Raw genomic sequence first — 27,906 nt, forward strand, 5'->3', positions numbered from 1 at the left:
AAGGCTCCACTGCTCGAATCGGTCATTGCTTTTGAGTTCGTGTGAGTGATGCTCGCATTAGTACATTTGCAACAAGTCTTCCCTATTGGTCGAAGGGTAGGACGATTCGACGAATCGACAACCACGAGCGCAGAAAACAGCGGTGACCCTGCCTTAGTTTTGTTGCTCGCAACGTCAGGACGACATGAAAATGCAGAAACCTGTAGCATGTCATCTTGCCCTGCCTGCAAAATGGCTTGTTCCACGTCGACCAAGTCCAACCTCTTTCCCCTTGTTTTGACATGAGTATCATCATCGACCCTCCCTTGTAAAACCAGACTTCGATTAGGCAAGAGGCGGCCGTCATCGCCCCCGTGCGGTGGACCAAAGTCCAACCCTTGGTAGCAAATTCATTGACAACAGACGCATAAGCGAGGAATCTGGCGGGTCGTGAGCTCGTTGTTGCCCGAGTGGCCGACTGCAACCTTCGCATCACAGATCAAGACCTCCACAGGCATGCCAGTGGGAAAGGGAGTTCAGATTCTCGTCGTCGATACTGATAAACCAGTAGGGAGCAGCGCGAACAGAGATTCCATTAACGGTCACTGCCGCTCCGTCTTGGGGTATGTGATAAGTCAAAATCGGTCCTCGTCGCAGAGCATATCGTCCCCGCAGGTCCATAGGACTGGAAACCCTCAACTCCTGACGCCCGACGGAGTCAAAGGCGCGCAGCAGCGAGGTAGTTACTGGCTCGCCACCGCAAACGGGGCGCCGCCATTATTTGTTTGCATGGTAAATAGTGAGGTCCCTGAAGGTAAATTCTCAGGGCTGTGACTTTTTCAGTTAGTATTTTTTTGGGTATATTTATCTACTAAGGTATAAATTGTTTGTGCACAACTTTGTTTGAGATTCCGGCACTCCATTCCGTATGTGTTAAAATTTCCCTAGTAACAGTTTCAATGCTCGAATTATATATGTTGGACTTTGCGTGCATTTTAATTATACGGACTTGGATTTTAGGCAACTTTGTTTCTAAGGCGGGTGTTATGGGGTAAATATGACCCAACCAGAGAAAAAGTGATAAGAATATCAAGGCAATGATACACTAAAGCAATCATGCCTCCTTGCTAAACCCAGTCAACGCCTCAACATACTTCTCCATCAACACCTCCGCATCCTTCTCTCCATACACGCTCTTCTGCAACTTGATGGTGACCAGCGGATCCTTTGTCGGGTCATCGCTCATTTCCAAGACAACGTCGTACGGCGTGCGCTCCCGGCTCGCCAGGACCTCGGTGATGCTCGCGCTGCCGATGGTACCGGACTCGGCGGCGCCCTGCCGGTAGTCGAACACGGCCTGGAACAGCGGCGCGCGCGTCATCTCGGCGGGAGGCGTGGCGTCCAGTCCCAAACGCTGCAGGATCAGGTCGCACGGCACCGCAGAGTGCGCCATGGCCTGCCGGATCGACTCTTTGGTGTTTTCGACGGTGGATGAAAAGGGGTTCGACAAGGGCGCCGTCAACCGCAGCGGTAGTAGGTTGGCAAAATAGCCCATGGTCGATAGGTCCGCCACCGAGGATCGGTTCGCATCGGCCAAGCCGATAGACAGCTGCTCCTGTTTGGCAAGTCCCGCTAACATCGCCGCGTACGCTGCCAAATAGAGGGTCATGGGCGTCGTTTTGAGTTTTTTGGCTCGCTCTTTAACCCTAAACGCCAATACTGCCGATAACCGCGAAAGGGCCGTATATTGGTCCCAACTAACGGGCCCACGGGTGGTTTTGGCACCTGGCAGGGGCAATAGCGCCAACGGGGCAGGCAGCGGCGTGTAAAACTTTGCCCAATAGCCAATATCAGGGTCCATACCACCAATGGACAGCAGTGTATTCTGTTTTATGGCAAAATCAGTGTACTGCGGGGCTGGGGGCAACGAAATGCCAGCGTACAGCTGCGACAGCTCGGCGACGAGGTTTTCGGTGGTCGATCCGTCGCCAGCCAGGCGGTGATAAGCCAGCACCAGCAGGTGGGAGGTCGATGACCAGGTGAAAAGGGCGATTTTGAAGGTTTCGCCCCCCGCGAGGTCGTAAGGCTCTTTTTGCAAAGCGGCAAGCCTGTTTTCGGCCTCGGCGCGGGATGGCACGGGCTCGGCGCGCAGGCCCCAGGTAGGGTTGGCGAGGACGTGCAGCAGCGGCGTAGAGGTGCTGCTGTTATCTGACGGGCGGAACGCGGTGCGCAAAATTTCGTGGCGGGATATAACTCCCCTGACGGCCTTGGCGAGTTTGTCAATATCCAGCCTGCCCTCCATAACAACGCCAATGGTATTGTGGGAAATTGTAACGTCGGCAAGGGCGCTCTGCCGCGCGTGTGCATATTTTTGTATCAGCGACATGGGCGTTTTACGCAATACACCGCCCGCCGGGGCTTTTTCATCGGCCGGGGTAGAAAGGATCGTAGAACGGCCAGAGTCCTCATCGGGGGATGATAAAGTTGGGTTTTCGACTGAGTCGTGGGAAGATCCCTGAGACGGGCTCTTGGGGCTGTTTGCGTCTTCGACTAAGGGTATAGCGGCCGGAGCGAGACGAGAGGCGCCTTCGGCAGCCAATTCGTCGATCGAAGCACCCGAAAGGATGCGTAGAATAGGGATTTCGACAAGGAGTTGTTTCGAAAACCTTGTCAGGTGTTAATATTTGTATAATGGAACAATGGTACTATATATCACTTACCAAGACGCAATTGTAATGGCGCCTAAGGAGTCGATACCCTGGTCTAATAAGGGAGCAGCCGCGTTAACGCTTTCCTCGGGCGGAATATGCAGGACGCCGCGCATTTTGTCGGAAAGAGACTCTGTTGCATTGTTAGAATTGTTGGTCCAGATTGCAATTCAAAAAACGAAAAAGACCCTATACTGTAAAACCGTTGGGTAAGAAAGAAAACTCACCGCTAATAGCCTGCCGGACCTGGTCCATGGTCGTCGCCATAGCTAACATATCCTTGACGCTCATTTTACTGCCCCCAACATCTGCACCTTCGCCTCTTTTTTCGGGAGTTTTAAGGTTGCCAAACCTAGGATCGTTGTAAAATTTGATAGTCTCCTTGTGGCGGGATTCGAGCGCCGGAATACCGCTGCCGATTTCCGTATCGGACATTTCGATGGCTGTCTTAGCTTTAACACCGTGGACCTTGCGGCCTGACACGACGGCCTCGGCAAAGAGGGTCAGGAATTCAGCCTCGCCGAGGGTATCGACATCGGATTTTTCCTGGAATTCGGCCTCGCGGCTGTTGCGGGTGAGAAAGCCAATACCCATGACGGCGCCGATGTGGATTGTGGAGGCCTGGATTGTTAGACTAATTCCGAAGGTAGGCAAAAAGAAAGAAATAAATGAAAATAACACTTACAGCCAACCCCTTACTTCGCCTATACTGCCCAAGCGCCTGCAAATAGGCATTGGCCGCCGTATAATTGGTCTGGCCTGGATTACCACCAAATAACGCAGCGCTCGAAAACATGACGAAAAAGTCCAAAGGGTTGTTCTGTGGATCGCTAAACCTGTCGTGCAAAATCTTAGCACCCGGCACTTTGGATTTAAGCACTATATCCATAGTAGCCAAATCCATATTGTTTAGCAGAGCGTCCTTAAGCACCAGCGGACCGTAGGCCAAACCGCCCACCGGTGGTAATCCGTATTCGTCCCGGAGTTTGGCGAGGCCGGTATCAACAGATGGCTCGTTAGACGCATCCCTGTATTTTTTGTTAGTTTATACTTATCCGTACTGCGAATACTAAGATTTTGTTTTAAAAAAAAAAGAAAACTGACATAGCAAGCACGTGAATGCTACCGCCCAACCTCTCCATGTCCTCGAGCCAAGCCTTTTCCGGCATTTCCGGGTTTCGACTGGACAGCACGACGTGGCGACCACCGTGTTTGATGATCCACGCCGCAATACTTCTTCCCATAGATTGCGACAGTCCGACGAGCAGGTACGTCTTATTCTTGACGAAAAGCGTGCCCGAGTCCACAGGGCTGATGCGCGTTGTGATCTTGGGCTCGTCCTGCCAGTTTACGACCGAGTCCAGCGAAACCCTCGCATCGGCGGGCTTGGTGACGTGGCATGTGTCGACAGCTGCTGCCGGCAAGGTGAAGGAAGCGGCCTCGGCAAAGAGTCGCAGCTGGGATACCTCCTGGGCCTCATCGCACGCAAAAGTGGCTGCCTGGTGGCGGAAAATATGCGTGGCGTCTCTGACGGCGCAACCAGCCACCTTGGCGATCCGGGTAACCAACCAACCGTCCCGCGCACCAGTGTTGGCGGCCAGTTCATACAGCACCGCAATACCGGTTGGCAGCTTGCGGGCTATCGAGCGGGTGGTGTCGCGCAGATCCAGGACTATGGCGCCTGGGGTATCCGAATTGACAAAGTCCAGGCTTACCTTGCTCACTTGGGCGAGCTTCCTGATGGCATCAACGCAGAAGCTCGGCGCGGCATGTACGAGTACAGACGAGCCAGGAGAGACGTCAACCACGACCTGGGCAACAATCTGCGCAACAGCGGAAAACAGCGTCGCGGCCGAGGTGTCACGGGCGGAGACGGTGTACTTGGCCGGCACGGTGACGATGGACGCGTTGGTCTGCGACAGAGCGAGGATGGGATTTTTGGCTGGCGTCGTGCCGGTCACGATGTGGAAATACCCAAGCCCGTGTACACGGATCGCAGTGGGTGTGGCGTGGTACACGTAGACGGTCTGCATGGTTGCGTCGGGCGGAATACCCAGCGGCCGCGAAGGCTTGGCAGTGGCGACCAGGATGGGAGGCTGGGTTGTGTTTTGCAATACGACCGGTGTAGTGGCAGGGTCGACTTGGTCCAAGATTGGGCGACGGGTCGAGTTGAGGCGGTCGTTGCGGGCCTGGTCCTGTTTTATACGCGGCACGTGCGGCCTGCCTTGAACGATACAGATCTCAGGCTCGACAGTCCAAACTGTGTTTTCGGGCAAACCCTCCTCCAAACGCAGAATCTGTTCGACGAGAAATTTAGGGTCCAGCTCGTTCAGTCGGTCAATATCCAAACACTGGAAGGCAACGTCGGGGTTTTCCAGTCTAACGGACCGAAGCATGCCGATACCCATAGCCTGACGCGGGTTGGATACCCAGGCATCCTCTGTTAACCATATCACTCCGCCGGCAGAGGAGCCGAAGAACAATCGCTTGAGAGAGGCGAGTTTGGCTTCAGATAACTCAGCAAACACTGGGTTGTCCACCTCGGAGAGTACGACGTATGTGGCCTTGGGTTGTCCGTCGGTGGGCAGGTCCACCAAACTCGGCACCACGAGAGAGTTGTGGTGAGGGAGCAGCTCACAAATCTTGTCCACGATGGGCCTGGACTTTAGACCGCCACCCACGATTATGAGCTGCGGGCTTTGAGCCTTTGGAGTGGCGGACAAAGGGTCGTCAAGACGAAGCTGCTCGGGGGTAATAGCATGGGTGCTCATAAGAGTGTTGGGGAAAAGGTGCGTCTCACGGTCCGTCGTAATACTGTCGATACCACTGAAGCCCGTATTTTTGAAGATGGTATTCCACTCCTCGCGCGTGGCGAAAGGATCCAAATTCCTACCCTCGTCGACGCCAGCCCACCAGTCTGCAAATGAGCCAAATAAATACCCAACCCTCATATGGTCTTTATTAGTAGCCTCGCAAATAACTACATGCCCACCCGGTTTGAGCAAGGTGCGGGCGTTGGCCATGGTTTCGGTAAGATTGGGGGTGGCGTGCAAAACAGAGCTGGCGACGATCAAGTCGTAGGCGTAGGGTTTGAACCCTTGTTCCGCTGGCGGTTTGGTGATATCCAGCTTACGGAATTCCATGCGGTCGACGAATGGGGCAAATTTTTCTTTGGCTTTTTCGAAAAACGCCGCAGAAATATCGGTAAAGGTATAGCTATTGTACCCGAGTTCTGGGATGGCCAGGATAGAAGCCGTGGCAGAACCAGTGCCAGCGCCTGGGGTTGTTAATAGGAGTTAATTGGGGAGAGGTTGGATGAGAAGGGAAAGAGAGAAAGGAACGAGAGAGAAAAGAAGAAAAAGAAATAAAGAAAAAATAGATAAAACAAAAACAAAAACATACCAATTTCCAAAATGTCCATGTTCTGGAACCGATGCGCTATTTGGCTAATCAAATGCTGGCCGTATTCCCAAGTTGGGCCGCTTGTGAGATAACTCGTATAAAACTCAGTCAGCAACCCGTTCTCGTCCATCCAAATAAATGGGTTCTTATTCTCGCGGATTGTCGACAGGCTGTTGTCGCTAACCAACTTGGCCAGGCGGAGATGAGGATGGTACCAATTCCTATTATACTGTTAGTCGGCTTGCCCATTATTAGTGTGACTAGGACCCTAAAAAGGTGACCTACTCCTTTAGAAGCCCATCGATAGTCTCCTCGGTATCAGTTTCCCATTCGGGCTTATAGAACAAATGCTTCCCCTCGCGCGCGATCTTTAGCACATGCTCATGCCAGTAAATGTACCGCTTATTGCCGACGCTAGCATTCTGCCTATCCTGGTCCGTCAATTCGGACAAGAACTTGCGCACAAAGTAATACACACAGCGTTCAATAATGGGAATGACATGTTTGTCTTGCTCCGTCGCCCACAAACGCTCTATATCGAGGATTTTATCCGGGTTTAGCGGGCCCCAGACCGTCTTGGTAAAGGGCCGGTGGTCTTCTGTTGCTGAGGGCGGTGTCAGCGGTTTGAGGTGCATATCCTCGACCGTGTACATCACACACCCGCCGTCCTGCTCAAAAACCTCGACATCACCGGACAGGTAATCTCCGCCGTCGTACGTATTCACTGCGTTATATCGGACCCCCTCCAGCGAATCCAGGGCTCGCGCACACGCTGCCGGCGACAGGCTGATGCGGCCCACGCGCGTCGGCACGTACAGCGACCGGAGCCGCTTGTCGCCGGGTGAGGAGTACGCGCCCATAACGGTTTGGAAGGCCAGGTCCAGGTTGGCCGGATGCAGCACCATTTGCTTCTCTCCGTCTGCCAGACGTGGGTGCGCTATATGGCCCGACGCCCGCGCCGTACTGCGCGACATGCTGTATACGCAACGGTAATTTTTACTGTAATCGTACCCGACCTGGTCAAGCTCTTTGTAAAAAAGCTTTATGTCCACCGGGTTGGCGTGTGGCGGTGCCGGGCTGGCGTTTGGAAGGTTTACGAGCTCCCCGAGAGTAACGATAATGCGACCTTTTGCTGAAAGTGACAGGCTCGTTTCGCGGGACAGACACGAAGCAATACTGAATTCGAGGCTGATTTGGTCCTTATCAAAAGACACGACGTTGGAAGTAAACGTCAACTCGGCCATGCTGTCAGCATCATCAAACGTGACTGCTTTTTCTATGCTCAAATCCATTATTTCGACCAGCCCGACACCAACTTTGCCATTTGGGGCAATATGCAGGGCGGCTTCCATGGCCATGATAACGTAGCCGGCAGCCGGAAACACCGTTTGGCCCTGAAGCTGGTGGCCCTGCATCCATTCGTGGTCCCGAGGCCTAATAAAATTCCGCCACTGCAGCGTGGTCGCGGTGCTGCTGGGCAGCAGCGTCCCGAGTATAAGGTGCGGGCGTGGGCCATGCAGGGCCGCCTTAACCGCGCGTGATTCGCTCCAATACGCACGCGAATGGTCCCAGGCATAGGTCGGGAGGCGTTTGGAGATATCCTGCGGTGGGGTTTTGTGCAAAGTCGAAATGAACCGAGTTCCATCCACGACACCAATCCCGCCGAAACGCTCCCAAATATACCCCAGCGCCATAGAGAAAGAGTCCACGTCATTTTTACCGCGCTGCAAACACCCAGTGTAAGGAATATCTTCCGCACCAACGGTGGCCAGCGTCGCGGTGGCGGGCGCCTTAAGCGTCGGATGGGGACCGACCTCGATAGCGGCGTCCGGGGTACTTTCTAGCCCGGCATATTCCAAAGCCTGACGGAAAAGCACGGGTGAAACAAGGTTATCCCGCCAATATTGCGGCGTAACGTCGGCACGGGTCATGATCTTTCCTTCGTGTACCGACGAATACCATTTGACATCCGTGTTCGTCCCGTCCGAGTTCGGCCCTTCCGCCACGGCGCAGCCGCAAGCCTCAAGCGCGGACACGTAGGGGTTTGAACACGGTAGCATGTGGTGTGAATGGTAAGCCTTATCGACGCGCAGCAGCCGCGCGAATTTGGACTCGTCCTGTAAAATTTCGGCCATCTCCTCCAAAGCATCTACGTCGCCCGACAGGGTGACGCTATCAGGGGAGTTGCACGCTGCGACGCACACACGCCCTGCAAAAGTCTCCAACTCGACAAGCTCCTGCGCGTCGCCGAGGGATACGCCTGCGGCCAACATGCCGCCCACCTGCCCGGACGGCGAAACGGCATGGCTGGAGGTGAGTCCGCGCAGGTATGCAACGCGGATGGCCTGGGTGGCGCTGATAAAACCTGCGGCGAACGCGCATGCTATTTCGCCAGAGCTGTGGCCGACCATGGTTTCGAATTTGATACCGGCGGCGGAAAGCAGTTTGATTAAAACGATTTGGACTGCTGCACAGAGCGGTTGCGAATAAGCGGCTTGGAAAACGTTGGATGCATCACCCTCCAGCAGGAGCTGCTCCTTTAATTTCCAGGTGGGCTTGTATTGAGATGGGATTGTTTGCAGCGCGTTATCCAGCTCATCGATGATGGTCGTCACAAACGGCATATGTACCAGTAGCTGTTTTAACATGGCAGGCCATTGCGCGCCTTGCCCGGTGAAAATACCGAGAATGCGGGCCGATTCGGTTTTGGGCGAGAATTCTACCCCGAGACTGTCATTTTTGGCGGCCGCCTCTAGTGCCGGGATTAGAGCCTTGATCGAACTGGCAGAGACGGCATGGCGCAGGGACAGGACGGATCGTTTCTCCATTAACGTCCAGGCCAGGTCTGCCATGTTCACCTCTGAATTTTCCTTGATGAAAGAAAGTATGCCTTGCATGTTTGCTTTGAGCGAACGCTTGTTCCGTGCCGAAAACACCAGCGGCAGAGCATTGGCTGACTTGTTGTCTGAAGTCACCACTTTGAGGCTTGCGGAAATCGCCGTGCTGGTGGGGGGGATGTACTCTTCAACAATAGCGTGGGCGTTTGTGCCTCCAAAGCCTGGAGTTTGTCAGCATTATCATTACCCCATTTTCATGGACTCGAGACAAAGAAAATGAGGGAAAACATACCGAATGAGTTGACACTAGCCCTTCTTGGCTGTCCTTGAGGAACAGCGGGCCATGGCGTCGCCTTTTTAGCCACACGCAAATGTTTGCAAAACGGTTCAACGCGAGGGCTAAGCTTTTCAAGAAGCATGTTGGGTGGTATAACACCATGCTGCACAGCCAAACTACATTTAAGCAGTCCCGCAATACCAGCAGTACCTTCGGTATGGCCAACCACTGTTTTAATCGAACCCACGTACAAGTCCTGCTGGTCGTCCATATTGGAGAAAAAGGCGGTTGATATGGCCTCTGCTTCTTGCGGATCACCCGCCGGTGTTCCGGTTCCTGTAATCAAATTAGCATGCTTTTTTTTCCCGGGTGGAAATAAAGAAACAGCAGCCACATACCGTGTGCCTCGAAAAACTGCGGTCGACCATCTGGTTTATTCAGGTCCAACCCGGCCCGCGCGTACGTGGCGCGGATCAACGCTGCCTGCGCTGCATTGCTGGGCATGGTGATACCCGTGGTCCTCCCATCCTGACCAACGCCCGTCTCTCGAATGAGGCACTCGATCTTGTCACCGTTCTCGAGGGCCTGGGACAGGGTCTTGAGGACGACGCACGCTATGCCTTCCTGTTTTTTTTTTTTGTTATTAGTAGGCTGTAATGTACATGGTCAAATATTGTTACAAAGCTCTCGGAAGCAACTCACTCCTCTTGCGTATCCATCCGCCGCGGCATCCCACATGCGCGACCGCCCTGTGGGTGACAACATGGACAGCTTGCTTTCCGTGATGAAGTTTACTATTATCCCGTCAGTTTCTGAAATGGCGCTAATAAATTGTGTGTACAGTACTTACATGGCGACAACATTAGATTTGCACCAGCTGCAACGGCAACTTTACTCGTTCCACTGCGTAGCTGCTGCACAGCATTGTGTACTGCTACGAGCGAGGAGCTGCATGCCGTATCGATTGTCATCTGGCCATCGCAAAGTCAGTCAGCATTAACTCAAGTTTGGCAAGCTTTTGCGAAATGAATATCTTGCTTACACTTGGTCCATGCCAATCAAAAAAATAACTCAACCTATTACTGGCAATGCTAGTCGCTGCTCCAGTCGCCAGGTAAGTCGGAATGGCATCCAAATCCCCGACTTTGGTGAGCTCAAAATCATGCGTCATGATACCGACGTACACGGCGGTATCAGATCCTTTCAGACCGCCCAGCGTCTGTCCGGCGGTGCATAGCGCCTCGTAAGTGGCCTCTAGCAGTTGGCGCTGCTGCGGGTCCATGCTCTCTGCCTCGCCGGCCTGGATGTTGAAAAACTGCGCATCAAATTTTTCAACATCGGAAAGGAAGTAGCCGTGCCGCGCATTGGTGCGGCCGTGATGGCTCCCATCAGGGTGGTGGAATGCGTCAATGTTAAACCGCGACGCCGGCACCTCCGTCTGCAGGTCCCGCGGCTGCTGGAGCAGCGTCCAGAGCGCCGAGGGCGAGTTAAGGTCGCCCGGGAAGCGGCACGCGCTTCCTATCACGGCAATAGGTTCTGGGGAAGGCATTTTCTTGGAGATGGCGAGGTTGTGGGAGATGCTATGTCATAGAGCAAGTGAGGATGGCCGGTAGAGGTGATGTACAAGGACTTGTGTGGATTCGTAAAGCCGGTATAAGACAACAAGGAGAGGTATATAGGGAGACCTCAGATTTAAAAGTAAACTTCATCTCAGACTTCGGGTATAGTAGGCCATCAACAAGCTTGCTTCCTGGGGCTCCCACGGGCCACAAAAAGACTTAGTCTTGTACATGAACTACTAACTCATCTACCTAGCAACATGATCGGACAATTTCAGCTAATGGAAGAGTGACTCGGTCACATATTCTCTTTAACCTTTTGAGACAGTAGATAGCTATTTGCTGACAACCACAGATCAATTTCACACACCTCACGTGGACTATAGCCTTGCGGACTGTTTCGTACAGCACCCTGGATGCCTTTCTCTGTTCTTGAATCGTTGATTCACCACCGGGATCGACTCGTAATTCTGAGCCTTGGGGACAAATTCGGGCAAGAGTCTCCTTCTGCAATCTGCGCCACACAGTTACGACGGGCCTTATCGCCAAACAGTGTAGCATAATAGTAGCATCGTCATATCAGATACGCTTCGCAACCGTGGGTTTACCCTACACTCGTAGCCAAAATCATACGACTAGCGTTCTCTCCACAAAATGCAAGGTTTCCGGGAGAGGGATGCTGCTGGAATAAAACATACGTTTGCATCGGACATGCTTCCTTCAGCATCACGTTCGCCACTACTCAAAGGTTTGTTGCATACGAGTCGTCGTCAAATATACATTATACATGGGTATCTTTTTGTGAAGAGCAGTCGAACAGGATTCGGCAAGACTGATGATGATGAGGATTGCAACAAACCACAACTGGGTCTCAACATTTCCGAGCGGCATATACCGCCGCATCATACGTTGCGGTGCCAAAAGTGGTTCGGCTCAGCTTCTGGAAAAAAAACTAACTTTTACTCAAATGCATGTTCTTTGTCAAGATTAACTCAACTTTGCTGCGGATGAGTCTTTAGTGCGAACGCGAACTACTGCATGTGCCGTAAACGTGACTGCTGACTATTGATAGTGGCTACCTACTTAACAAGGATACCCTAATCTTTATCATAGAACATGTGTTATAACTAAACGCATGGAATTACCCTGCATGCGCTAGCTACCCTTTCAGCTAAGGGTGTGGGTATATAACCACACAACATCGGTAGGTACATTATATAGCCACGATATGGATACTTTTACAGTAGAACTGATGTCGGTACATAACCCACGCAGAGCAACACAGGCTTCCATGTGCCTACCTACCCACCAACCCACCTACTTGGTATATCGATGTTATGTGCCTATATACCCACACCCTTCCGCTAAATATCAGGACAGTTTCTTCACCGCAATCCCTGTATTTTCATTTCATGTGCTTGCACAACGTGTCAATGTTGGTGAAAAGTGGCCGGGTCGAGATTGCCTTCCCTATTGCCAAATGACGCAAGAAGAAAAAAGAATGAGTAAATAAAACATAGCTCAAAACTCCTTCTTCAGCCCTAAACCCCTACCCTCCAATGCCTGTTGGTGTTGAATTACTCGGGGATCCCCAGCACATACTCGGTAACCTTCTTAACGTCCCCTATCCTTTTCGGCACCTCATGTCTACCGTCAAACTCCTCCAATTTGGCGCCATGGTAATGAGTCGCGTACATCATCCTGGACTGCGGCAGGTTGAGCGTGTCCTGCCGACCGTGTAAGTGAAGAGTTGGCAGTTTCACCACGATCCCGTCTTCGTTGAGGCCGTGCTCCTTACAAACCCCGCGCATGTACCCAGTGGCCACCGCACTATACCCCGGACAAAGCAACACGGCGAACTTGACGTCGGGCAACCAGGTTATGCGCCCGATCTGACGCTGCCATACAAGTATGGTGGAAGCAACGGCGCCTTGGGAAAAGCCCAGGACGCCTACGATTTGATGTCCGGGGTTATCGGCAGTAAAAGTATCGACATTCTTTTTGACGAAATCATTGAAAATGGCGACCTCGGCAGCCGGGTCGTCGTGTTCGGGCCGGAACCAGCTATAAAATGGGTCCATACCCGCAAAGAATGGTAGCACGTCGGGTCCAGGGGTGGCGAGGTGTGGTGCCGAGGCGTAGAAAAACTCATATTCGTGGGCCAAGGCCATACGCAGGGAGGAAGTCTGAAAGCGAAAGATCTCAGGGGAGGTGCCGCCACCGTGCATGCAAAGGATTGCTTTGGATGGTCTTTTAGCTACCCCCATCTGAATAAGGGAAAACGGATCGAGAAGGTTTACTTGATTGGACCAAAAATAAGACAAAAGTATAAAGGGAATAAAATCAAAACTATGTTATTGTAATGGTGGGATTTCGATTCGAAAAAACAACTTGGGATGAATAAAATCTTGGTAAACTTGGATGGTAACGGACGAACATGGACACAGGTTTAAGAAGTTTAAATACGCCAGCTGAATACTACCACATTTGTTGTGATTTCCACCTGGTTAAATGCATACCTTATTTTGCTGAATGTATCCAACACAAAACGCGTGTTACAACTTTGCGGCCCTGCCCTAACATACCTCTATTTTGCGTATAAAAAGAAAGATGAGGTTTTACTACTGAGCCCATACAGCCTATTAGTCAGTCCCCTGTGAAATTATACCCTCCTCGCATCGCCCTCTGTTCCCACCCAAAGATGTCCAGCCCGTTTACACCACCCGCCACTCAACCAGGCTTGGTGGTCGATGACCACGACAACGTTGTTGTTCTCCAGGATTGCCCCTTTCCCTCCCTGCCAGCCGACCAAGTCCTCGTGCGCGTGCATTCGGTGGGCGTCAACCCCAGCGATACCAAGATGCGCGGGCCGTTTGCTCTCCCTCACGCCATCCTGGGCGCGGATTTTGCCGGCGAGGTGGTTGCTGTGGGCACAGACGTAACAGACGTGGTCGTGGGCGATCGCGTCTGTGGGGCGCAGAACGAACTTTTCAAACACAGTCCCGAGAGAGGTGCTTTTGCAGGTTATAATGTGACTCGCGGCCGAATATGGATGAAGATTCCTGACTCCTGTAGCTACGAGGCCGCCGCGAGCCTGCCCGTGGGCATATGCACTGCCGGCCTGGCGCTGAAACTGTTGGGCCTACCGCTGCCAGATCAACCAGTGGACAAGCCGGCGCACATCCTGGTTTACGGTGGCAGTACGGCCACAGCCACGATTGCTATACAGCTGCTCAACCTGTAAGTCTGGCTTTTGCTACTGTTTTCTCTGTTTTGAACCAAGTTTAACGATAACCATGGGCGCAGGTCTGGGATGACCCCTATTGCCGTATGCTCACCCAAGAACTTTGCCTTGGCAAAGAGCAATGGTGCCAAGGAGGTCTTTGATCGGAATGACAAAGAGTGTGCGCAGAAAATTGTGGGTAAAATTCTAGACCCTCTTCTCCCTTCCAAACGTAGAGCTCGCTACGTGGGATGTTACTCTTGCCGCGTCGTGGTGTAATACGCGCCCTGTCGCATATCCTCCGTCAACTGACATCCCAAACCTTGTTTAAGAAAAACTACACAAATAACAACCTCAAATATGCTCTGGACTGTATCACGAGCGTTGAGTCCACCCTCCTCTGTTTTGCAGCCATTGGTCGCGCTGGTGGCAAATATGTCTCTCTGGACCCATGGCAGGAGCATGCGGCCACCCGCAAGGTTGTCAAATGCGACTTTACCGTCGGGCCGCGCGTATTTGGCGAGGGCTGCACGTGGCCAGCGCCATATGGCAGTGAGCCGGACGATGAGTTGAGAGAGTTTGGAGTTAAGCTGTGGAACGTGGCCAGGGACCTGGTCGCTCAGGGAAAGCTTAAAAACCACCCTTTGAGGGTGCTCGACGGCGGATTCGAGGCTATCATGGCGGGAATGGATCTGATCAAGGATAAGAGGCTATCCGGAGAAAAGATTGTGGTCAGAATGTAGACGTCACTTTTGCCTCTGTGGAGTCGACGGTTTTGTCAAGAGCCTATGGGTTTGAGGGATGAAGTAGTCGCTGTGTTTGTTTCACTGAGTTAGTTTAGGGTGGTAGTACATACCCGCAAGTGATCCCCGACAATCAATGTTATTGAAGTCGGTCCGGAATATACATCATGTGGGCATGGTAGGCTACAAGGAAAGGATCAGGGAATAGTCAAACCATGTAACAAGGACTGACGGAGGTTTTGTAAGAAAAGGGTGGGTAGCCTTTACGCGGTAAGCTCTTGTTGCAAGGAGCGACAGTATTTATGATGAGATAACTCCGAATTCATGAGCCTGGACACTCAATGTATTATATTATCACGAATAGCAAGGTATAACGCAGAAGTCAAAACAAGCTTTCATCCCTACTTATTTTACTTCTAAGATGAGGTGGGACTGACACTAAAATCCTTCATCCAGATCAAACCTATTCATATGTTCACACGAGGGCTAAAATCGCCCTGGCAACTTTAACCATCAGCAAGGTTACCGAGAGTCAGTGATACATCATCAATATAGATATACAATTATACAAAGTGTTGAATTGTGACATAAATATTATATTTACCCCTTACTTAGCCTGAGGCGCATTAGCGGCTTCTGGCCTGTCTCACCAAATTTAATCGTTTCACTCGATGTGAAAATGGACCTCAATATGCATTTTGTATAGACAGTGTTGGTTCACGGGCAGAAATGCGAGAGGGTAAGCCAGGTGTACAGATGATTGCCTACCAAGCTACTAGCATAGGTATCCATCTTGGTTCAACTCTCTAATCTAAGCCCTTGCTGCATGTCAAGCATAGAGTCCTTTAGGACTTTGGAATCATAGTAACAAATATAGATTCCACCCAGCGCTGCTCCCTGCTCACTTTTCGAACTTATACTGGAGAATGCGGAGGATGGGCTTGTAAACTCCAGAGGAAATCTCCAATTCGTGCTTCACCTGGTCAAACTGTGCCCCAAACATGACCTCAAGTGTTTTTCCGAGTTGCTCGGGACTGGGCAGGTCAACTTCCGAGACGAAGCGAATGGCCGGGTGCAAGCGCTCTATAGCGCTGCAATCTTGGATTCCCCACCTCCATCGAGCGCCGTTTTCCTGAAGGATATGGATGTGCTCAGACAGCCGGACGTAGACATCGGATGTAAGGTCAAATATCAGCCCACCTCGCGCTAATTTATCAACAACCTTGCGGATCAAAGTCTCAGCATCGCTGGGCACCCAGTACAGTAAAACACCTTCGGCTATCACCAGAGTTGGCGAGTCGGTTGGGATCTGGTCAAGCCAGCCGCTGCTGTCACGAGCGTCGCAAGCCAGCAGGTGATAGTCCCCAGCCGGTTGAGGGTCGATCATGCGCCGCCGTAGGTCGACCACGGCGGGAAAGTCCACGTCGAACCACCGCACCTCGGGTCCCCGGGCGACGCGCAAGGCACGGCAGTCCATGCCACAGCCGAGGTGGACGACAGTGACTTGTTCGCCAGAATATTCTTCCAGGAAATCGCGCACCCATCCGTCTAGCAATTTAGCACGGGCGGCGATGCCCTGGATCCCGGCTGAGTTGTCAGCACCGCGGAAGGTTGGGCGGTCGAGGTCGACTTGGCACCGTTCTAAAAGCGGGCGGGCATACTCATCGCCAAGGATGGGATTCTCGCTCTCGGCGTCTCGCGCCTTGGCAAAAAGGGTGGTGAAAAGAGTATCCTCGACCCCTTGGAGGGTTTGACTCTGCTGGGACTGCGGAGAGACCTCGTGGGGTGACATGATAATGTGCGGATGGGGAGGTACTAAGTTAGGTTGAAGGCTTTTAGGTGGAGAGACCGGGAGAACGAGAGCAAAAAAAAAAAAAAAAAAAAAGAATACTTTGGGGCAAGTAAACTCTAGCAAGAAGCAAGTCGATAAGACACGAAAGTCAGAAGAGGTACGATAGGAGTAGGTGGGGAATGCAACTATATATTGGTACCTATGTAGGCTGATATGTTCGCCGGCGATTCATTTCCTTCTGTGGGTCTGCCCAGGAGGTTATGGAAGGCCGTTTGAATGACGAGGTGCTCAAAGAGTCATCCTCTGAACTGCTCGGCTGAACCCGGGTAATTGTATTTGAAACGCAAGCTTTGTATACTCACTGATACACATGTGCCCGTGAGTTGTAATAGCACGACTCCTCGAATCGAACCCCGTATGTGTTCACCACACATAAGTCCAGACAATGCGGTGATCTCAGCTAAGCTGAAGCCGGCAACTAAGGATGTCGCAGGGGAAAAAAAAGAAAATATAAATTATGCATGACCAAGCGCACATCCCAACCAACTCTTCTCCTCTATTATTCTTCAGACCTCTTCCAAAACAGCTACTATTTCCCATCTATCCTTCTCAAACATCAAAATACTGCCCAAAATACGCAAGATGACGTCGGTCGCTACTCTTCGCTGTGTTGACGAGACAAAAGTCGCGCCCGGGAATATACCGTGGAAGAAGTTAGACAACGACATCAACTCGGCAACCTTCCACGAACACCAGTGGCCTGTTGAGAACGTACGTGGCCGCGAGGCAGAGTTCCCACTGGACACTTATGGCTTCAGCTACCATCGAACGCCGACTCAGTTTACGGATTTTGATGATGATGCCGCCGTGCGCGAGCGCTACTACCGCGAGGTCGAAGCCAAGATGGTCGAACTGATCCCTGGCGCCAAGAGAGCCATTGTTTTTGCGCACACTATCCGGCATCGATCCAAAGAGGCGCGCGATGGGCCTCGGGTCTGGGACAAGGCGGCTCGACAGCCGGCCTCGGAACTACACATAGACAACAACGCCCCGACGGTCGAGAATCTGGTGCGCGCCATGCTTACCAACAAGGACGAGGCCCAGGAGGCTCTCAAGGGACGTTTCGGGCTCGTCAACATGTGGCGGCCCCTTAACCACCCAGCCAGCGACCACCCCGTGGCAACATGCGACTGGCGCACGGTGCGGCCTGATGAGGATTTCGTGACGATTCGGCTGCTCTTGCCCTTTGCCCAGTCGAGAACGCTCACGAATGGCGTGTTCGATATGTCGCATCTGCAAGAGAAGCAACCTCTGCCCGAGGGCTACGACGCCATCGGGCTTGGACTCCTGGTCAAACCGAGCCCCCGGCTCAGGTTCTACTACCTGAAGGATATGACCCCGGAAGAGGTGCTGCTTATCAAGTGTTACGATTCTTTTGGCGAAGGACAACCCATGGGCAAGGAGGGGATCTCGGTCGCGACGCCGCATGCCGCCTTTGACGACCCCGAGACACCGGCTGATGCTCCTCTACGTCACAGCATCGAGGCCAGGTGCTTGATCCTTTGGTAAGAAGGTTAACCCTGTGGCGGCTGGTGGTTACAAATAACTAGGTAGAGACAAAAAGTTCAAACAAGTAAAGTTTTTTGTGTGATATACAATGCACATCCGCCATTTTGGGCGAATAAACCTCACATCATGAAACACCTTTTGCTCATCTAAATATCCTTCACAAAGGTACATAGCATCCCCTCACCCCTTTAAAAGCTTAAATAAGGTGTGACACATGAGTCGAAAAATAAATGACTCTGGGTCTTCGGGTAAAGCCTAAAGAAACTGAGTAGCCCTGCAGATTGTTACACCCACCCTTCAGCCTCGATAGCTAAGTTTTAGCACAGTAAGGTTTACCTAGGTACCTATCGTTCGGTCAGCCTACTTGGCCAACTGTTGCAACACTGATTGCGACAATTCAATTTGGTACTATGTGGCGCCGGGTTTTGAGATGGTAAGGGTAGTCCGTCAAAAGTAAGTCCCTTGCTTGACGTTTGGTCCTTCGCAGAGCCGCTCGGGAGTTCATTTTACGGTGTTTTAAGATATAGAATATACTCATAATCTTCACCTCTAAAGACACAGTTCAATCCGAAGTATACGCAGCCTAGATACTTTTGAGCACATACCCATCCATCCAAACATTTCATATTTTACCCTATTTGTGTTTTGCCATCAACTTTCTTTTTTTTTCAATGCAGCATACGCAAGCATCATGGCGTCTTTACTAAGCACAGCACTCTTTATCGGTTTGTTGATCATCTTGTCGCATCTCTGGCGGCTGGGGCAAAATATCATCAGAGCCAGGCGGCTCAAGTTACCGTACATAACAGTGTCCGTCGACCAGAGCAGCCTGCTATGGATGGTGTCCATGATGCCGCTCAGGCCAGTGGTGGAGGGGTTCCTACCATCATCCGTATATCGACGCCTAAAGCTGACCACGTTCGACTGGGAGTGGCACGAAAAGCGGCAGCCGTTCCTTGATTATGCTGGCGCTGGGAAGACTTTTGTCATTGCCGGTTGCGGTAGCCTTTTTGAGGTCTGGACAGTCGACCCAGAAATCGCGGCGGATGTGCTTTCCAGGGCGAACGAGTTCCACCTCTCTCAGCTCGGTACCTCACTCCTGGGCGCCATGGGTCCTAATGTGTTAAGCACCAATGGGAAAGCCTGGTCTGCGCAGCGCAGGTTATTACAACAGGTTGTAAACGAGCGTATTTCAAAAATGGCATTTGAAGAGTCCCTAGCCCAGACCAGGGGGATGTTGGATGAGGTTGCTGAGGGTGGCAAACAGCACTACTTTGAAGCCGAAGGACTTTTGGGCATTGCAAACAAATTTGCTATCAATGTTCTAAGCGCTACCGTCATGGGAATCAACTCGCCTTGGGCCGACGGCGCCGCCAACCAGCCACCGCCACCGGGCTTCCAGACGACTTTCATGGGCTCCGTCGGCATTTTGTTGTCTGGGATCCCTGGCACCTTCGTCCTTCCCCGCACTCTGCTTCTTAGCTGGCCGCGCTGGGCCCCCGGGTATGAATGGATGCGGCGAATGGGCACGGCCAAGACCGAGTTCCCGCAGCACGTCGCACGTCTCTTGAAGGCCGAGAGGGATGGCATGCAGCTCCACGGCGGCGACGATGTGGCCGAGGCCGGCAAGAGATCCAACATCCTTTCTCAGCTCTTGCGAGCTTCCGAGCTTGGAAACACCAAAGAGAGCGGGCCTGACCGGGACGCGGATCAAAAACAGCCTCTACTCTCGGAGCTCTCCCTTACCAGCAACCTTTTGGTCATCACCGGCGCAGGATATGATACGTCGGCCAATTCCATCTCGTACGTCCTCCTGCTATTAGCGCGGTACCCTGAATGGCAGGACTGGCTTTTCGAGGAGATTGTGAAAATTGCGCCCAAAATTGAGGAACATCACAACGAGTGCGACTACGACTACGCGGCCGTATATCCCCGAGCGATCCGGGTACAAGCATTTCTCCATGAGACTTTGAGGCTTTTCACCCCCTTGCCCCGGATCCATCGGGATTCGCAGTCGGCACAGACAGTTCGAAGCTCTAATGGACCGCTTACACTGCCAGCTGGGACGCGTGTACACATCGACCTGGTGGCCTTGCACCTCGACCCCGGCGTTTGGAGGAATATTCACCGTGGTTCCGATCCGCCGTTTGTAGCCGCGGTAGGCAGTAAATACGGTACCCCCTGTGAGGAGGACGAGCTGGCATTTAGACCTTCGAGGTGGCTGAACGCAGATGGGACCTTGTTCAGACCGCCACGGGGGTCGTACTTGGCGTGGGGTGGAGGTGGGCGCATATGCCCTGGACAAAAAATGTCACAGGTAGAGATTGCTGCCTTTATGATAATGCTGCTGCGGAAATGTGAGGTTAAGCCTCAGCCGCTGCCGGAGGAAACCGAAGCGGAGGTCCACTCTAGATTGGATGCAGCCATGCAGGATAGCGAGTGGAATCCGACCTTGCATATGCGGAAGGCTGCGGGGGTGTCTCTTGTGGAGAGATTGTAAACTTATGGTAGGTAGTTAGAGATGGGGAGAAAAAGATAGACAGATAGATATCACCCAATACAATCCTCTTTGCTTGCTCAAACCCTGTTATACACCTTCTCAAACTCGATACTCTTCAAAAACCATTCACCATCTACATTCTTGTAAACCTCATTGTAGTATCCCCCTGCAGTTACATGCCCATTTTTAGAGTCGCAAGTTGGACCACCATGTGTAACCAATGCAAACACAGCCTTGACCTCGTCGTCGCTTATCCTTTCAAAAGAGCCGCTGTTTACCATGTGGATGGTTTGCAATGGCTCGAAGGCTTTCTTGAAGAATGCCACAAAGTCGTCCCGGCTATTAAATGAGGGCAGGTTTGTGCCATCGGACGCGTCAGTCGTCAAGCCATTGACTGAGTTTTTGTAAACCAAGGTGGCGTTGGGTAGGGCTATGCGTTCGAATTCGGCCCATGATTTCGTGTCGACTGCGCGGCAGTACAATGTTTTCTTGCTGCGGATTGCCTCGATAATTTCGGGAGAGACAGTGGTGGTTTTTGCCGACGTCATGTTGTGAGTTGAATCTGAACTTGGATTCTTCTGCAGTCTGCAGAATTGGTCCTGCTTCTTCTTCCCATGTACCTACTTGACAAAAGTCACCTGTGCCCACTTCAAGCCCCGTACCTTCCATCCCAGCAGTTTGAAAGTTTAAAAGTCAGGCAGTTTTAAACCCCGAGAACCCTTTAATCCTTGACGCACTTCAGGGCCATCATTAATCTAGGTACTTTCTAGGGTGTGTGTGACTAAATGGTAAGGTAGGCAGATTGGGTGCACAGTAATTCTGTCGGAAATGCTCGGACGAAATTCCCTAGTCTAGAACTTTGTAGGGTTTGAGCGTCCGTTCCCATGGCGGCCCGTATGTCGCACACCGTTTTACAAGGGTGTCACGCCTTGCCTACCTTAGCAGATTTACTCATGCCCTGATACATCTGAGGATCAAGTCCCAGACCTACTTGACGTAGAAAATAAGGTTTTGAATACAGACTAGTATACTATAATACTTCCGTACAACTCTATGTACTCCTATACGAGTGACTGATCGCCGACCCAGGCTATCCTTACCAAAAGGTTAAAGTTGAACTGGCAATTTTGATCCTGCCGTATAATTGTTTTCATGTTTGTAAGCTTTAAAGCATTAAGGGTCACTTCCATAGCAAGTACGTCTCGGCCAGATCGGCCGGACCGGGTATCTTGCCCTCGGCACCGTTTTCTATATTCTGTGTTTTGAGGCCTTCACAGTTCGAACGCTGGTACATGAGAGCTTCTGGTCTCGAAGAAGTATACGTCTAGTTGTAATCTTTTCTCTCGTATAGAAACACCGACGTGTCGAAGCCCCAGTGATAATGAGGGATAAGGATTACGTTTTTGACGTTGATAACCGGCTTTCCTTGATTTTCTTGTCCAGTCTATACTTCTCCGTAAGCTAGCCATTTGGTGTACCGAGCAGTCCAAGAGTAGAATTGGAATGCACTTTTTTTGCGGTTCTTCAATCATCTAACTTTCTGCATCGCTGCTCATCATATTCAGCCGAATACTCGACGCTTATGTCGTGTGCAGATTTGAAGCCCAGGGTTAATAACAGAATTTTTGGCGAGCGAGACAGTTGGTGGGATATAGCCGATGGAGCCATGTAGGAAAAACAAGTATGCGAAAAGTGGATGGGTTGGGGGAAGATTTTGGGGGAAGAAAACACCACTGTATTATTTGCGTGAATAACGCGACCGAATTCTCGATGTTTGAAAGCAAGAATGGCATATCTTGTGGACAAGGAAGCTGTTGAAGATGTCGAGGCCGGCTTTATATGCTTCCAATAGATAGCAGCGTTCTGTTGCCTTCAAGGGGCCAATTCCTGGGAATCTGTACACTTACCAGCAAAAGAAAAAGAAAGAAAAAAAAAATCTGTATTAATTACTGCCCAAAACCAATGGACCTCCTCCTGGCCCACTGGCATCCAAACTTAAAGTAACACTATGGCGGTCTGCGATTACATGAACAGCTTCTCCCAAGTTTTTAAAGTCCGTCTCAAACGTGGCCCCTCTTTCGGCGTTGGCACCGACTTTTTGGACATCACCTTCTCGCGAGGCTGTCGTGCCAGCAGCAAAACTTCGCACCTCACGAATCTCAACGCTGGGGAATGGAAGCCAGCCTTCACGAAGCGGTACAAGCAACAAGGCGATGTCAGCCTCAGTGTCCGGCGTAGAGCATGCCCCGAGCGCATACGCCAATTTCTCATCTTTGGTCGCATCCTCATCCAATCCCGGTATAACAAAGTGGCCCTTGCGTCGCCCACCGATTAACCATGTGTCTTGAGGAGCGGTGACTTCATAGCTGAACTCGATTGCGTCCCTTGAAGGTGGTGAGGGAGCTTCTTGCTCGGCGTCTCCAGTGTCCCATATCCTTGACCACTTGAGGTGCAGGTTGGACGGGATCAACTCGTTCACTTTCCACGTCTCCTGCGGCATCCCATGATTCCGTCCAGCATTGCCTGTCGTATTATTATGGTCTGGAAGGAGTTGAATATCTGCTGTGTGTACGATGGTGATTGATGGAATGTCCACAGGAATCATTATACAAGCAAGCTCCTGGGGCTGGTCTGCAGACGAGGTCAGGGCAAGCCTGGGATGCTGTACTTGCCAATCCCTAATGACCGATGCAAGCTTGGACGCGATTTGGTATCCGTTTGAAACGCTGAGTTGCGTTGCCAAGCGTGTCTCCCATGGTACATCGGCAAGAAACGCGGTCGAGACAAAGCCAGACATTATAGTATGCTCAAGGTCGCCAGATGCAAGCAGCGCCGTTCTGATATGAGCTAGCACGATGCCAGTAACTAGCCGTGAGTATGTCGAGAGTGACTTCCCCGGAGCCTCGTTCGACTCAAAGGCCTGCATAAGGGAAGCTTCCACGAGGCTTTCGATCTCATCTTGCACCACACTGTATGTAAGTTTGAGGTACATTGTTTTGCTTGTGCCTTTTCCCTTGACTATAGATTCCCGTTTTCGCACCATCTTGTACAGTAAACTGGCAGGTTGTTCTGGAAAGATAGTAATGGGATACGTGCCGTCAATTGAATGAGGCGCGGTGTCACCAAGGTCTGGTGCAAACAGATCCGACTCCAACAATTGACTTGCAAACAGTCTCAAAGGGCTCGCACTTGCCGTTGTAACTGTAAAGCGAGAGAAGAGGACATTGTGCTTGAAAACATCCTGCACGTTGACACCTAGGGCCAAGGAGATGCTGATAGAAGGGGTTTTGGCGAACTCGTAAACCGGCCCATCCTCCTTGGTGGTATAAATCAACTCGACCCTGACGGCGATTGCGGGTACATCTTGCTCGACCGTGTAGGGAAAACGAAGTCGGACAGTTGATCCCTTTTCCAGTTCTCCCAGGTGAAATAACCCACCTTCTGGGGGCTCAAGTTTCGTTTCTTTCTCCCCGTTGACTAGTATCCCTTCGAACACAAGGAGCCTGAGCCCTCCCGTAGCAGGTTTGACACGGATGTCACATGTCCGTGTCTTGTTCCATCCGGTGGTGAGTTCAATTTCAAGAGAGCTGTTCTTGTCGAGCTGGATCTGCTTCGCAGGTAGGAGGCGAATGTCCAAGGATCCCGCCCTCTGGAAGACGCCGAGTTTGGAATTGGTCACAATGTCCGATTGTGCGGTGCCCCTGATGCCCTTGTGAGTCTTGAAGGTCGGATCCCTTCCGAGGTGAAACTGCAGCTTGCCACTGCGCAGCAGGATTTGTTCAATTTCATATTCGCCGGCAACAGCTGCCTGGTGGTGGGGAGGAAAATAACCAACATTAGTAGGTCGCTACAGTTTGTACAGGTTGCGAATATAAGATGCACTTACATTACATGTCAGCTCTATTTTGTTTCTGCCCGGTTTGATACAGACTGGAGAAGAGGTCGCAAGTGAGATGTTTTTCAGTCCGCCACTATCATTGCATCGCAGCTTGACTTGAGCATGATCTAGTTCCAGCTCATCAACCAGTAGACTGTGCACAGCCAGGCATACCGAGAAGCTGTCTTGCATATCATGGTAGACGGGAGCGCCATCAAACGCAATTTCGGAGACGAAATCGCACAGGGGAACCACCACATCGTGCGTCAAGTCTTTAGTGATCTGGAGCACACTGGGAAGAAACCCCCTGATCACAGTGCTTTCAGGATATGCGGTAGGTTTTTCTTTGTCGACTTCTTTTGCGGACCGACGATGCTCACGGCGTTGATGCTCTGCCATCGCAGCCTTGGATAACAGCTTCAAAGCGACCTTGACGTAGTCGTCTTTATGGCCAAGCTCCTCGAGACATTTGCAGTACATAACCAACAGCGATAACTCGAGGAGAGACCACCCTCTTTCTCCAAAGAAAGGGATCGTGTCCATGAAATACTTTGCTGCCTCGCGGAACTCTCCCAGGTGATACTTGAGAACTGCCATATCAACCATGTTTGCTTTGACCGAGTTGAAATGGCTCGCAACTATATAGTGCCGAAGCGCCTTGAGAGTGAGTGTCTCGTACAGTCGGTAGAAGTCGTCTTTGCTGTCAAGTGCTGTCCATAGGAGCCGTGTCCCCAACCCGAATAAAGAAGGGGATGCATGTGCTGTTGTAGTCGGTGCCTGCTTGGTCGGTGTGTCGCCACTCTCATCGTCCAAGTTTATGTCTTCCATATCGTCAAGCTCGGGATCTCCTACCAGAGGAACGGAATCCCAGCCGTCGCTCCATCCCCACTTCTTTCCACATTCCTCAAGGATGTTTCTCGATAGAGTGAAAAGCTCTGCACGCCTAGCCGCCAACTCTTCTAAACCAGCCTTGAGAAACTGGGTGTGAACAAGGCCTGCCTCCTGAGAACCTTGGGCAATCCCTATGCTTTGCTGCGCGTGTGCCCCAAACGCCCCATGCAAAGAAGAGCTTCTCGCCGGATTCATCATGGTCTTGGGTTCCGGGATCTTGGCTTTCGGCTCCGTGCTATCTTGTTCGGCCACACTCGGTTCTGGTATTGGCAACGCCTTGGTGGATGTTTGCGCAAGGATCTGTTGAGCGGCAGAAAATGCAAAAGATGAAACGATGTTGTCAACCACCTCGACCAAACGAGGAGACGGAAACGATTTGCCAGTCACGGACTGCTGCTCCTCTTTTGTGCTCGTTGCACCAAGAGCCGCGAGCAAGTCCTGACGCATGACCGTTGACACAGAAGGAATAAACTCCAATGTCCTGCGACAGACTTCAGCTAGCATGGAGAGGTTTTCTGTATCATTATGTTGTCTGTTGTCCACAAGAGCGGGTGTCCGGGGTGCTACTCCGTGAAGCAAGTATTCCTGTTGTTCCCTTGTCTTGGCAAGGAGCTCTTCCCTGGTCGCAGTGGCGTTGCCCAAGCGGAAGAGCAGGGCGATTTGGCGGGCGAAAATATAGCATCTGAAGTCAAACACAGATACGTTGTTGGCGAGGATAAGCTCACGGTAGGGTTTTTTATTTGCGCTAATGAGGACATCATGGTCAAAGGAATCGGGAATGGCATTCGTCCCTGTTGCACCCGCTCCTCGACTCGCTTTTGTGTTGGGGTTGCCAGCTTGCAGATCGACCGGCCGCTCGTTGTCGTCGTCAGGGTCCAGGCCCTCGTCACTCGCTTCCTCTACCGCCCTCTGTGCCATAACCTTCAGCTCTTCGGTATATGGTAGCAGCGAGCCCCCATGTGCCTCTGCGGCCTGTGTTCCAGCCTGGCCGTGAATGATTGCGTCAAGACCGACGCTCAGTTCATCGTAACCAACCAGAGCATCCTCTACCAGGCCAACACTTTCAAACCCACGAGCCAGTCCCTCTTTGAGAATGAAGAATGTGCAAAAGTTCCATCCTGGAAGATTGCGCTGTGCATCCTTTTCCTTGATATCCTCCTCGTATTGACTGACGCGCATATCAAATGATGACAAGATCCATGCCTTCATTTTGCCGATGAGGTCGGCCCAGGCATTTTCGACGTCTTGCGCAGTCTCGGTATACCCAGTAGGCACTGCTGGCACGACTCGTGGGAGTATGTCGTAAGGTACGTCGTTGATTCCAATGCGAATTTGGGCAACTCTATCCACGGGGCCCTTGGTCGTGTTGAAGTCGGTCATCAACTTTTCGAGTATGGTTGTCGAGCTACCCCTCCAGCGTGAGGCGACCTTGGCGTCGGCAGCGTCACTTTTGCCAGTGATTCTCGGCTGGGTTGCCGCGACGGTGTTGGGAATGACGACATGGACGATGAGCCATTCGAAGGCATCATGGTTCTCGGCTTTGCTGGCCTTTTTACTGCTTTGCGGGGGTGTATTTTGCTTGAGCCAGTCGCGAATTTCGGAGCGCGTTTGCGCCTTGTAAGAATCGTTGTCATCGCATCGCACCAGGAGGACTTTTAAGTACGGTGTTCGTCGAAGCCCGGGGATCTGATGACGTCGCTCTCGTCCAGGCGCTGGAGGCGCGAGCGCGTCGGCATGCTCTCCCGAGGCTGGGATACCGCCAGGTGTCTGGGTTTGGAAGCCATCGAGGTTATCGTTTGTTGAGGGTTCGAAGGCGTGTTTGGGTTGCGGGGAAGCTATTGGGGAAAGAGTGGCAGCGGCCGCGCTACCGGTAGCAGTTCCGCCTGCAGGGACAAGGTCAACGTGGAGGGTGTTGATGGATCGTGGGGGCCCAGCGTGCGACTTCCAATTCAGGTTTCGTAGAGGCAGCAGCGGCAGTAATCCGGGCGCGATGAGTTTGTATACATCATGGGGATCGAAGTACTCGACTAGGTACGGCACTCCAAGTGTTAGATTTCGGGTAGGCGGTGGAACTTGTTTTCGAGCTCAATCTCTACTACATACCCGTAACTTTCGAGGTCGAGTACTGCTGGTTCATGTTGAATGACCGTGTTCAAACTCCAAGCTTTATCATTGAGCCACCTCGGCCAGCCGGTGATGGTCTCTTTAGTCGCTGTGTGGACAAAAATTACCTAGATAGGTGCCTGGTTTGGTAGATTGTAAAAGGCACTGTCATATCACCTTGGCGCAGCTCGTTGGCGCGGGTACTTCGCGTTGGCCTCGAGTACAATGCCTGCCGCCTTTTGCAGTCACAGAGCTGGAGCTGGAGCTCGACAAAGGTGGATCTCCCGCATATGTCAGCATTGATGCGATCACTGACATGGGAACAAGTGGGGCTTGTGTTTTTTCTGTTCGATCAAGAAAGCGGGGTGGCAATAGCTATGGCGTGCATTCGTTCAACTTATATCAGAATTAGAATCTTTCGACCTAAGCCTTTGTAGAAAACGCTT

At 51.8% G+C, this 27,906-nt stretch overlaps 7 protein-coding genes across 7 annotated transcripts; 2 read left to right on the forward strand and 5 right to left on the reverse strand.

The window, feature by feature from the left end:
- Positions 1 to 1,093: 1,093 nt before the first annotated feature.
- Positions 1,094 to 10,782, reverse strand: PgNI_05199 (uncharacterized protein; the record flags this gene model as incomplete). The annotated part of the gene is made up of 12 exons (XM_031125234.1): positions 1,094 to 2,645; positions 2,700 to 2,820; positions 2,915 to 3,308; positions 3,373 to 3,715; positions 3,792 to 5,964; positions 6,090 to 6,310; positions 6,375 to 9,147; positions 9,219 to 9,539; positions 9,602 to 9,827; positions 9,906 to 9,997; positions 10,054 to 10,174; positions 10,246 to 10,782. Coding segments are annotated over 12 exons (8,874 nt in total), but the record flags the coding sequence as incomplete, so codon positions are not given.
- Positions 10,783 to 12,339: 1,557 nt separating this feature from the next.
- Positions 12,340 to 12,990, reverse strand: PgNI_05200 (uncharacterized protein; the record flags this gene model as incomplete). Its single annotated transcript, XM_031125235.1, has 1 exon — positions 12,340 to 12,990. One exon carries the CDS (start codon positions 12,988 to 12,990, stop codon positions 12,340 to 12,342), a length of 651 nt encoding a protein of 216 aa, XP_030983083.1.
- Positions 12,991 to 13,463: 473 nt separating this feature from the next.
- Positions 13,464 to 14,728, forward strand: PgNI_05201 (uncharacterized protein; the record flags this gene model as incomplete). The annotated part of the gene is made up of 3 exons (XM_031125236.1): positions 13,464 to 14,002; positions 14,069 to 14,180; positions 14,318 to 14,728. The coding sequence occupies 3 exons, from the start codon at positions 13,464 to 13,466 to the stop codon at positions 14,726 to 14,728; spliced, it is 1,062 nt and encodes a 353-aa protein (XP_030983084.1).
- PgNI_05202 (uncharacterized protein) lies at positions 14,240 to 16,520 on the reverse strand (the record flags this gene model as incomplete). Its single annotated transcript, XM_031125237.1, has 2 exons — positions 14,240 to 14,657; positions 15,634 to 16,520. The coding sequence occupies 2 exons, from the start codon at positions 16,518 to 16,520 to the stop codon at positions 14,240 to 14,242; spliced, it is 1,305 nt and encodes a 434-aa protein (XP_030983082.1).
- A 2,260-nt stretch (positions 16,521 to 18,780) lies between these two features.
- PgNI_05204 (uncharacterized protein) lies at positions 18,781 to 20,589 on the forward strand (the record flags this gene model as incomplete). Its single annotated transcript, XM_031125238.1, has 1 exon — positions 18,781 to 20,589. One exon carries the CDS (start codon positions 18,781 to 18,783, stop codon positions 20,587 to 20,589), a length of 1,809 nt encoding a protein of 602 aa, XP_030983080.1.
- A 77-nt stretch (positions 20,590 to 20,666) lies between these two features.
- PgNI_05205 (uncharacterized protein) lies at positions 20,667 to 21,137 on the reverse strand (the record flags this gene model as incomplete). The annotated part of the gene is made up of 1 exon (XM_031125239.1): positions 20,667 to 21,137. One exon carries the CDS (start codon positions 21,135 to 21,137, stop codon positions 20,667 to 20,669), a length of 471 nt encoding a protein of 156 aa, XP_030983081.1.
- A 1,394-nt stretch (positions 21,138 to 22,531) lies between these two features.
- PgNI_05206 (uncharacterized protein) lies at positions 22,532 to 27,658 on the reverse strand (the record flags this gene model as incomplete). The annotated part of the gene is made up of 3 exons (XM_031125240.1): positions 27,461 to 27,658; positions 24,476 to 27,384; positions 22,532 to 24,397 (listed from the first exon to the last, which is right to left on the reverse strand). The coding sequence occupies exons 1-3, from the start codon at positions 27,492 to 27,494 to the stop codon at positions 22,532 to 22,534; spliced, it is 4,809 nt and encodes a 1,602-aa protein (XP_030983078.1). The 5' UTR covers positions 27,495 to 27,658.
- Positions 27,659 to 27,906: the final 248 nt, after the last annotated feature.

Source organism: Pyricularia grisea, chromosome I (assembly GCF_004355905.1).
Source record: "Pyricularia grisea strain NI907 chromosome I, whole genome shotgun sequence".
NCBI classification, from domain to species: domain Eukaryota; kingdom Fungi; phylum Ascomycota; class Sordariomycetes; order Magnaporthales; family Pyriculariaceae; genus Pyricularia; species Pyricularia grisea.